Source organism: Cucurbita maxima, unplaced genomic scaffold (genome assembly GCF_002738345.1).
Source record: "Cucurbita maxima cultivar Rimu unplaced genomic scaffold, Cmax_1.0 Cma_Scf00034, whole genome shotgun sequence".
Classification (NCBI taxonomy): Eukaryota; Viridiplantae; Streptophyta; class Magnoliopsida; order Cucurbitales; family Cucurbitaceae; genus Cucurbita; species Cucurbita maxima.
Genome location: NW_019272050.1, coordinates 536,535 through 548,178, shown reverse-complemented (window position 1 = coordinate 548,178; position 11,644 = coordinate 536,535). Strand labels below are relative to the sequence as shown.

Sequence of the window (11,644 nt, the reverse complement as noted above, 5' to 3'; positions counted from 1 at the left end):
TGGCGGCTGACGACAACATTAGGGAGTCCGGAGACGTTGGTAGAGGCCTCAGGAAGAGTTATCTTTTCTATTTAATAGTTTGTCCACTCTGAAAACAGCTCAACTGGAGGTAGGGTCCAACGGCTAGAAGAGCATCGCATGTCGTGTGGTGTCTGGTGCGCCCCTGACGACCCTTGAAAATTTGGAGGACCGAGTACCTCTCATGTCTAGTCATACTCATAACTGCATCAAGTCTCCAAGGTGAACCTCTAATAGATGGAACAATGTAGGCAAGGGACGTCGAATGGATCTGTATCATCAAGAAAAGGATTGGCTCTGAAGGCTAAGCATGTGGGTCCCAGTCCCAAACCCGTTAGTTGTTGGTGGACTGCTCGAGCTGCTCTTGCGGCAAGAGCGAGTCGATGCGTGCTGGGGGAGAGACTAGGAATGGCTCATTTGGGGCCTTCCCCGGGCATTGAACAGTCAAATCATAATTGGTACGAACAAAGGGAAAGCCCAAATAGGACAATATTTGCTAGCAGTGAACTTGAGCTGTTACAAATAATATTAGAGCCAGACATCGAGCAGTGTGCCAACGAGGACGCAGCCCTCCAAGGAAGGTGGATTGTGAGATCTCATATCGGTTAGAGAGGGGAACGAAGCATTTCTTATAAGGGTGCGGAAACCTCTTCCTAGCAGACGCGTTTTTAAAAACTTAGAGAGGAAACCCGAAAGAAAAAACCAAAAAAAAAAATCATATCTCCTAGCGATAGGTTTGGATCGTTTCACCATGACTACAATAAAAAATGAATACTTAAAATCAGCCAAAACTAAAAATTCAAAACGCAACCAAATTGGGTCACAAGCATGATGCACAAAACAATTCACACGTCAATAAGCCTTTTAAGAATCAATGATTAAAATATTCATTTAGATATGGATTTCAATTTGATTGATATATTCATAAAATATCATTTTCAACATATATTTTTATAAACCAAAAAATTTATAAAAATCATTTAAAATTAATAATTACATTTACCGATAAGGGTGTGATTCAAACCTCAAATTCCTTAATCGAGAGAGCATGTCTTAATGAATCCAATTATGCTTTAGCGACCCTTCAAACTAAGTTGTAAATAATATTTTCTTTCATGTTTTATGAGAACGATATTTTCATCCTAACCAAACACTTCGTTTGCACCCATGAGTGTAGCTAGCTTTATTTCTAAAGCTTGGCAACTATAATTAAGTGGCTATGATCTAAGCATGTGTTTGATTAATTCAAGTCCGACCTTTATATCAATGAATAGTCAGAATGAAATGCAAATGCAAGAGTCCTTACCAGCCGCCAAAGGAGCATTTTCCAACGAGGTTGGCTTGGCCAATCGGAAAGAAGAAACCAAGTCCTCCAAGAATTGATAGACAAACCAATGATGAACGGTGCTTTAAATGAGTCTAATATTGAGGCAAAGTCATGTCTGCGCACACATTAATTAATTCCCCTTTGAATAATGCTTTTCCTGCGTGGATCCTGCATGGCAACATTGAATTTAGATCATCAGAGATAAGGACCGAAAGGGAAGGGACCCCTTGCATTTCAAAAGTCAGATTTATATCACCATTCATCATTGGTGGCTTTGAGTTCTAATTTCATCATATGCATCAACTTGTTATGTGGTTCATCCGAGTCGAAATTCGATTAGGCCCTTGATCGAGTTTGAGCATCGTTTCACCGATTAGCTGAAATCCGAGTCATAAATCCTGCAAATTGTCTCCATCTGCAAAAACAAAAAACAAACCTCGTACATAATGTAAGAAAAGTTTCACCAAAAACTAAACCTGACATTTGTATATATTATATGACAATCCGGAAAGGAATCCAAGCACTGAAACAGCAGATAATCACATGAAATTTATAGTATGCAACAACAGATAGCACATGAATGATTAGGATTTCAAGATGAGAATAGTTTTAAAGATGTAGTTGATGCCTGTCAAATTCTCACCTGAGTACCTGATAATCTCAGTAAAAGCAAAGGCTTCAGTCCAATGATAATTTCAAACAAGATCTTGACCAAAAAATCAAGTTTCATTGGATTCTGGTGTCATTTTAATGAAAACAAAAAAGAACAAAGAGCAATAGCTATGAGATGTATCAAGTAAGAATATGTGCATTAATTGGATACCATACTTTACAGCTTGCGAATGCCAACAGGTGCCTGACACAGTGTCTGAAGAAGGAAAGAACTGGTTTGGGAAGGAAGTTGAACAGCTTTCGGAGAACATAAAAAGCAGCTTCCCACCAACTTTACCACAAAAGCATGGAAAATATCGATGGGAACAAGCCGGTAGTAAACACCCTTCTAAACAGGATTATACATCAGCCTAATGAACACGAACCAAACCTGTTCGGAGTGATTCATGCAAGTCAGCTGAACGTATACCTCTCTATTCTAAAAAGAAAATGTAACAACCTAAACTCACCGCTAACAGATATTGTCCTCTTTGAGCTTACTCTTCTTCCCTTCAAGAGGGGATCTCACATAAAACCTACGATTTTAACTTGTTCCACCTAATAAAAGTTCAGACAGAAGAAATGTCGAGGTGAAGGGACTATCTGCCAGGAAAGGATCATCTTTTGTTGAAGCTAACTGATGGATGCTATGAGCAAATGAGTGGAAGAAAGAGCCTTTACACAGCAAAATACTTGTACAGCAATTAGAAATTAAACAAAACAACCATATATGATATCAGCAGAAATTGTAAAGGCAAGGAAAACAGGAGATTGACTGCACAAACACACGATGTTTAAGTTCAGAACTTTTACAGTATAACTATAATCTCCAGACCACTTTTTCATTCTCTATGACAATAAACAAATAATATGGCACACGAACCAAAAGACAACAACAATTACTTATTAACTCTACCTCAGATACATGCACAAACCAATAGATACCAATCACAAGACAGACAATAAATTTTAAATTTGTAAACAAAACCAAATACTTTATTCCAAAATTGTTTCTTCTTTCTGAACAGACTATAATGGTTGAGAAGTTCTCATCTGCTGCTTCATGTTGTCAGTGGGAAGCTGAGCAGAATTTTCAGGCAGCATTACAGCAGGTGCGGGCATGGCTTGGTACTGAGAAGGTGGTGCTAGAGGCTGAGTATAATATATCTGGGAATGAGCAGGCTCTGGAAATTCGTAGGCATAGTTTGCAGGAGCGGATGTAGGTGTGACCGATTGGGATGGATGCTGAATATGAGAGTAACCCTGGTTGTAGCCAACGTATTGTTGTTGATGCTGACTTGTGGGAACCTGAACTAAAGATTGAGTAGGTGTAGTTGTCTGTTTGTACGCATTGGCAACCACTTCGGTTTTCGCAATAGGAGCATTCCTCATGGGGTTGAAAGCTGCAGTAGTAACCAAAGTTGGATTCGTAGGGGTTTGGGGCTGGCCAGGAGGAATAGCAGCAACAGCCTCGCTCATGGTAGATTGCTGTACAGGCAAATTGCCATAAGCTTGGGCCTGTCTAGCAGGCAGGTAGTAGACTGGATATTGGTGCTCCATCCGATGGGGAAGATGAGGGTGCTGAGGAGAATATACAGGGAAAAATGTTGGCATGGGCATTGCGCCAGATGGGTGCTGCTGGATGTAGTGAGCGCCCGCATGTATGAATTGCTGTGGTTGAGGTGGGTGTTGTTGCTGTTGCTGAAGTTGTTGCTGAAGTTGATGCTGATCGTAATGAGATTGTAACACATACCCTGCTTCTTGGACCTGTTGTTGAATATGCACCCGAGTGTTCTGATCAGAAATATTGGCTTTTGGATCTGCGGGACTACCAGGAATCCTAACGGCAGAAGAGGGGATTTGATGAACTTGTTCTTGATACATCACAGGTATTGAGCGAGACATCGGATTGTTTATACTACTATCACTGAAGAACCAAAACGTGACAGAAAATGCACCAAATCAGACTAACAATCAATTACTCCTCCAGAATTAGTAATACCAAAATGATAACAAAAGTAAAGCAGAATTAGTAATACCAAAATGATCAAGAAAATCATTCAATTGCTACCTTGACATTGAGTCCGGGGAAGGTATATCAACAAGTCCACTTGATTTCTGCTGCAATGGGGGGATAAGGGATTGTGGTTGAGGTGGCAGTGGTTGAGGTGGCAGTGGTTTTCGGTAACCAACCTGCACCCCGTGGTCCGATCTCTCGTCATCAGAGATCGCCCGATTGGAATATTCTCCTACACCAACTCCAACAGCTGCGCTCACAGGAATTGCAGAGCCTGCCGCCGTAGCCACAATAGTTGTAGGCAAAGGAGGCGGCGAAGAGAGTACTGCGAAAGTTTCCTCTTGCTGCTTTTGCCCAACACCACCAACACTAATCTGCGAAAATTGCTCCTCAATTCCCACCTTCTGATCTTGGACTCGGACTGCACCAACACCACCGCCACCGCTATTGCCGGCATCCTCCAAATGAACTCGAATCGGCGGCAAATTCGCCAAAGAAGGCGAAGAAGAGGTGGAACCAAAAGACGAAGTTGTCTCGATCATCGGCGAATCAGGAACAGAATGAACATCCTGTTTTCCACCCTTGCCATTTCCAAACGAACCAGGCTGAGAACCCTCCGCCTCTCTTGTACCCGAATCGAGGTTGTTAACACCAACATCATCATCAAGCCCTAACAAGCAATTGACCGATGCAGTGTCCGAAAAACCTCTATTAAGCAAACCGGCACCATTCAAAGCATTCAAAAACCAGTCATCAGAGCTAGTAGAGCTCTCAAGAATTGGGCCAATTGACTGAGAAACATCCGGCTGAATCGGGAACAAAAACAACCTAAGTCGCGAGGGTTTTGCGGCAGAATTAGAAGAATTACTCGCTGTCCGATCATACTCATCAATCATATTCTCCAAATCCTCATCAGTGGTAACAGAAATCAGAGAATCCAAATCCTCATTCGGAAGCTGATATTTCAAGGTAAACGGCCTACCATTGAGAAGCGTCTTCGACAAACGAGCAGTCAGGTCAGATAAAGAGGTATGACGGTCGACAACCACGATCCGTGTCTCACCAGAAACATAGCACAGAGTCTTATCGTGAGGACGAGGAACTATATGGCCGCCATAGCTGCACATAAAGCGAAGCCGACTAGCGAGTGCGGCGGGGGCAAGAGGCTCATCCCACGTATCAGCGTTGCGAGACCTCGGAGAGGAGTCCACCGACTCCGGATAGTTCAGATGAGGCGCTACCGCCGACGGAAGCGGCTGAGTTGGCGGTGGAGGCAGCGGTTCCGTCATGGCGAGCGGCGGAGTGGGAATTTTGGAGTACAACGCTATGAAGAGAGAATGGGAAACCCAAGCTTTTGGTCTTCCTTAAAGAACACGGAGGACAGTAATTAAAAAATAATAATAATAATAAAATAAAAATAAATAAAATAATCATTTAACTCATTTTCCTGAAAATCCGATTGTGGTACAGTTAAAATATCGAACAAATTAGGGGAAAAAAGGTAAATAAAGCTAAAATAAAGGGCTGGTTTGGGAGTTACAGTTCTAATATTTTCCACAATTATTTGGGCATTTAGTGCAATTCCTTATAAATGTAGGGACCAATTATGCAAATATTTGAGCGAAGTTTTTTTTTTTTTTTTTACGATGGTAAAAATAATTCAATAAAACCGTGTCGGGTCGGGTCGGGTCGGGTCGAAGTGGGATGACAGCTAAGCACACTGATTGGTTCCAGTTGGGGTTGCATGGGAAGGTGTGTGGGCTGTAGCTGTTTGCTGAATCATCATTTTTTTTCATTTCTTTTTTCTTTTTTCTTTTCTGAATTTTTGCTTTTATTTTCCTTTTTAAATATATTATTTCTTTATTTCTCTTTATATTTTTTTCCACAATAAATTCCACGTGGAAATGGTTGATTGGGATAAATGTATTTTCTTCCCTTAATTTCTTTTTATTTCTCCAAAATACCTACAGATTGATGCTACGTCGGTTACTTTGATGCCTAAGAACAACGGTTCATAAGCGTTTACAAATTTTAGGATAATGTTAAGAATCAGCTCATGATTTTCGAGCAGTAGAGGAGAAGTACATGAATCAAACGAGACTGCATTCAATTGAGATGGATATCAAGGATGTGAAATTATGGTTAATAATTGATAGTTACTGCTTATTTACCAACCACGTGTTTTTCTTTTTCCAGTGGCTCAATCATAAAAACTTTAAAATAAAGCGTAATTTTATATTAAATAATCTCGTATAAATTTTTTATAATATAAAGTTTGAATTAATTAAAATAATAATTTAAGTATAACTCAATTAATTAATATATTTTATTTACAAGGTATTTCGTTATGAATTTTAATTATATAACTGCCTTCTCGGAAATTCCAAACAAATAAAAACCAAACGCAGTCTCGGCCGCAATCTGGTGGCGCCGGAATCTTCAAATTAAAGGACGAAACGAATAAAACCATAAACCCATACGCAGCATGCGAGCATGAATCCACGCGCCCATACTGGTCACACGTTTTTTCCAAAACTCCCATCACAAGCGCGTGCAGAAAGATAGCGCGTGGCAACTGCCAAGCCAATGTTACATTGCTTAATTAAGCCTTTTTCTTTTTGCCTCTTTATTTAGAAAACTGTAAAAATGGAGATTCTGGCGAAGAACGGAATCAGGTGGTTTCTGGTGTACAGATCTTTTCGGTGTGACTGACCTGGCCTTGCGCCACGTCAGACTTTGGAATTTCAAATCTGAAATTAAAACTAAGAGTTGAATCGAGCTAAATTTTTTTCCATTTGGATTGGGTTCAAATTATTAAAAATTAAAATTTCGAGTTGGTCTAATGGTTGACATTTTTTGGTCGGGTAAACTAAACCAACCCAAGATTACAGCCCAACTCTATACTACCCTACGCTAAGGTTTGTAACTTAGTGATACGTTATGACTGCATATTTGATATAAAAAAAAAAAAATCGACAACCAGAGTTGAGGTGGGTTGTGAGCTATAGCTCCAATCACCAATCCAACCAATCCGAAATTTTGGTTGTTTTAAAAGATTTTTCAAACCTAGCGTACATGCACCCTGCAACTACTTAATTTTTACCTAAATTCTTTTTAATTATTTTAATGGTATAATTTTTTTTTCCTCAATATTATAAAATTTTGTCTAATAATTTTTTAAGTTTCAAAATGAAATTAGAATAAAATATATATATATATATATATATATATTAACATTATTTATATTTATTACTCTTACTATAATATAATTTTAAGTTAATGGTAACTTTATAGGATACCATTAAAATTAATAATAAATTTTTTTAAACTTTATTATAAATTATCAATTTAAATACTCAAGACTTTTAGTTTATTTAATTTATTTTTTTAAATGAAAGAATTATTTTCCATTAAATTAAAAAAATACGATTAATTAAGTAAACCTACTCCAAATTTGAAATGCCTTTTAAAATAATTAATACGAAACATTAGAAACTGCATTTTCTAAATAAAAAAATTATTATTGAATGAGATTAATAAAATAAATAAATAATATTAAAAAAAATCATCACCAAATGCAATAAAATAATTCACTTATTTTATTTCAAGAAAAAATTATTTAATTAAATTATAAACTTATGTCATTCACGTAGAATTAGACTAAAATTAAAAATTTCAAAACCTAATTTTTATAATTTTTAAATTTAAATTTGAATAAGATTTTATTTCGTAAAAAAGTCCTCTTTTAAGTGGGGCCCACCGCGAATTATTCTGTTTGGAAATATTATTATTTAATTAAATGCACATCTAAAATTGCTGAAAATTATTTTAGAGAAAAAAAAATTAATAATAAATTTGTTAAAAAATGTATTTTAGAAAAAATAAATAAATAAGAGAAGAAATATTCTTCAAGACAGGGTGGAATGGCATATTTTGAATCATAACGGTCAAAATTTGGTTCCTTTTTGTTTTTGTATTTTAGTTTTTAAAATTTAACTTTTTTTTAAAAGTTATTTTTAAGTTTGGGTATATAGGTGGCAATCGGGTCGATGGGAAATGTGACTGTGTCTTTAATCTTGACCCTAGACGACGAATGAACGAATATTCGGTTGAGATGACTCAAAAAGTGGACAGTATTAAAATGAGAAAGATACATATGACACGATCATTAAAAATATTTAAAAGAATTGATAGTTATCTATAATAGCTCAAGTCAAGCCCACCGCTAGCGAGCGGTGTGCCAGTGAGGACGTCGGACCTCCAAGGGAGGTGGAATGTGAAATTACACATTGATTGGAAATGGGAACAAAACATTTTTTATAAAAAGTATGGAAAACTTCTTGGTATCGCGTTTTAAAAACGTGAGGCTAACGACGGTACATAACGAACAAAAACAGATAATATAAAGTATATTGAAACAACAAGTATTGGTATGTGGTAATAGTATTCAGTCTTAAAAACGCTTCATTACAGGTAGGTCATGTCGGGTCATCGAGTATTGAATTTGAAAATTAAAAAAAAAAATTAAGAAAATGAAACAATAGGTAGGAGAATAGCAATAATTTATAATTGACCTCAACAAATAATTGATTACAAGCTTAAATTATAAACATTATCTTTAGTAGGTTTGAGTTGTACAATTGCATTTAATTAAATCAATTTTCATTTTTATAATTTATATTTAATCTTCTAATTTTCATTATTATTATTATTATTATTATTTTGTTGTTGTGGCCATATAGTTTAACCCATGCTCGGGTTGACGTTTTAAAACACGTCTACTAAGGAGAGATTTTCACACCCTTATAAGAAATGTTTCGTTTCCCTCTCCAACTAATGTGGAATCTCAGAGTCAAACACTGGACGGTGTGCCAACGAGGACACTGACTCCCAGGTAGTGGATTGTGAGATATCACATTGGTTGGAGAAGAGAACAAATCTTATAAGAGTGTGAAAACCTCCCCGTAGTAGACGCGTTTTAAAACTTTAGAAGAACCTCAAAAGGAAAAGGCTAAAATATGACAATATCTACTAGCGGTATGCTTTGACTGTTACAAATACGGTGAAGGTACATATTAAAGCCAAAGAAAAAAAACAAGAATGATCGACCTTATTAAAATATTTAAATGAGAGCGTTTAATAATTAGGTTCACAAATTCAATTTTAGTTAGGTTCACAATAATTGTATTTAAATTGTATAACGAATAATATTAACAAATTCATAGTCAGAACGAACCAAACCAACAACCCTAAAATGAGTTCGCTATACCAACTCGAGACTCCACGACCCTACTCCGAAACATTAATATAGTTATGGATATAGTTTTTAAAAAATTTAAAAATAAAATAAAAATAAAAAAGTTATAAACCCATAGAATGAATAGAGTTGAGTTTGTAGGCATGTAGGGAAGCATCTTGAGTATTAACCCTAAGGTAGGTTTTGTCCTTTTCCTCTTTTATATTTTGTAATTACATAATATGGTGCCGCATTATTCACTATTTGCACAAAAGCCCTCCAATTTTATGAGATTTTACTGACATGACAGTTTTTTTTTTTTTTTTTTCCTTTTTACCATTTTCATATACAAATTTACCCCTTCAATTTTTTTGTTTTTCTTCTTTTTGCCCTAAGATCCAAATTTATAATTTGGATTTAATATTAGTAAATGTTAAGGGTCTAAATTATTAATTTAATGAAAGTTTAGGGATCAAAATATTAATGAATGAAAAAAAATATTGGGCTTGGAAATTGTACGATCCATTTTTGTAATTATATATATATATATATATATATATATATATAATCGTTAAATTAATAAATTATAATAAATTAAATCTTATTATCTTTCTAATTATTTTCTTCACAATTTGTTATATTAAAAAATGATTAAGTTTTTATTTTTGGGTGGTAATATTAAATTATTATTATTATTAATGTAAATTTAAAATATATTTATAATTTATCTATAAAATATTTTGTGAAAAAAAAAAATATTAGGCTTGGAAATTGTACCCATTTTGAATTTTGAAAATAGGAAAAGATCTTTTTGTAATTATATATTATACTTTTTATTTTAAAAAATAAAATATCGTTAAATTAAGAAATTATAATAATACTAATTTTCTCAACCATTTGTTATATTTAAAAATGATTTAAGTTATTTTTGGGTGATAATATTACATTATTATTATTATTATTATTACTATTATTAATGGCATAATTTAATTATTGGTTTTGAATGAATTAGAGAACATTATCCCATGACTATGGTTTGGTATATTCATAATTGTTCTTTAATATCTGAAAAAAAAATTGTTATTAAATATATTATCTTTTTTATGTGAAAAATATATTAAATAGTTTATATTGTTTATTAGGGACATTTTATGTAATCATACATAAACTATGAATTTACACCTAATTATAATAATGATCATTAATTTTATTATACGTAGGACAAAATAGGTCACGTGAGCCTATAATTGAGCTCAATAATATTAATAATACATTGAATAATACGACATTTAAGGATTAAGGACTTAGGGTATCGTAAAGCTTATTGCTATTTTAACGTCGGTAATTATATATATTTTCTAAATATGACACTCGTAAAGGACATGTATAGGTATATATAAATCGGGTTGGGTTGAGTTGAGAGAGTTTTTTGGATTAACCCAAAAGTTCGGGTTGGTTGGATTGGTAATCCAACCTAACCCAAAATTTTTTACAACCCAATCCAACTCAACTGTCTATTTTCAAGTTGGGTTCGGATTCAATTGTAAAAAAAAAAATATTTATTCAAAATTTATAATTATTAAATTAATTTTAGATAAAATATATTAAAAATTAACAAACAAACATAAATCCATCTATAATCATTTAATTGGAACATCTTAACATAATTCAACATTGTCATAGAACTACAGATAACTAAATACTAACCCAAGAATACATATTAGGTGTCTTTTTACGACAAAACATATTAAAAGGATACGTGTTGGTCTGTTAGGGATAGTCTTCAAAGTAAATTTTAATCCTTAATTCTTATTAGGCCGTTCCATTCTTAACTGACCCAACCGTTTGAGGCCCACTGCTAACAGCCTACCACGACTATCACTACAACACAACTTGTCCAAAGCCCATTCAATGAAATATTATAAGAATTTAATATTAATTAGTAAACGAAGTAGTTAGGTCGTCATTTTCAATTGACATGTGGTAAGAGTGTTCGTGAGTTGGGTTGAGTCAGGTTGTGATATGACTCGTTCCAATTGTTTGGATGATAAATTTTATTAACCAAAACAAATTTTTATTAAATATGAACCGAACCCAATTTGACCATAATTTTTTTTGGGTTAAGTTGGTTTGGGTCGGATTGAGATATTTTTCTAGACTTAATCTAATTATTCGGGTTATAATTTTCTTTAACCAAAACAACTCTCGTTAAATATAAACTCAACCTAACCCAACTATAATTTGGGGCACGAATTTGTCCATTTTTATTAAAATGTTAGGGGGACAACAAACATAAAATTAAAATTCAATTTTAAATCTAATATATATATATATATATATATATATATATATATATATATATATATATATATATATATATATATATATATATATA

The 11,644-nt window shown here is 34.3% G+C and overlaps 1 protein-coding gene and 1 long non-coding RNA gene across 3 annotated transcripts; both read right to left on the bottom strand.

The window, feature by feature from the left end:
* Window positions 1–1,238: 1,238 nt before the first annotated feature.
* On the bottom strand, window positions 1,239–2,423 carry LOC111467404. Of its 2 annotated transcripts, XR_002714546.1 has the most exons (3): window positions 1,989–2,423; window positions 1,602–1,760; window positions 1,239–1,513 (listed from the first exon to the last, which is right to left on the bottom strand). It is a non-coding gene; the product is annotated as an uncharacterized LOC111467404 (long non-coding RNA). The 2 variants fall into 2 exon arrangements; XR_002714545.1 differs by having other exon boundaries at window positions 1,602–2,423.
* Window positions 2,424–2,767: 344 nt separating this feature from the next.
* On the bottom strand, window positions 2,768–5,388 carry LOC111467403. The gene is made up of 2 exons (XM_023112272.1): window positions 4,068–5,388; window positions 2,768–3,923 (listed from the first exon to the last, which is right to left on the bottom strand). Exons 1-2 carry the CDS (start codon window positions 5,300–5,302, stop codon window positions 3,026–3,028), a joined length of 2,133 nt encoding a protein of 710 aa, XP_022968040.1. The 5' UTR covers window positions 5,303–5,388; the 3' UTR covers window positions 2,768–3,025.
* Between the last annotated feature and the right edge of the window lie 6,256 nt (window positions 5,389–11,644).

What these genes read in the sequence shown, in the direction of transcription:
- LOC111467403 (XM_023112272.1), bottom strand. Translation starts at nt 5,302, where the DNA reads ATGACGGAACCGCTGCCTCCACCGCCAACTCAGCCGCTTCCGTCGGCG. An exon ending in TCCCCGGACTCAATGTCAAG is followed by an intron (nt 3,924 to 4,067) that starts GTAGCAATTGAA and finishes TTGGTTCTTCAG; the next exon opens with TGATAGTAGTATAAACAATC.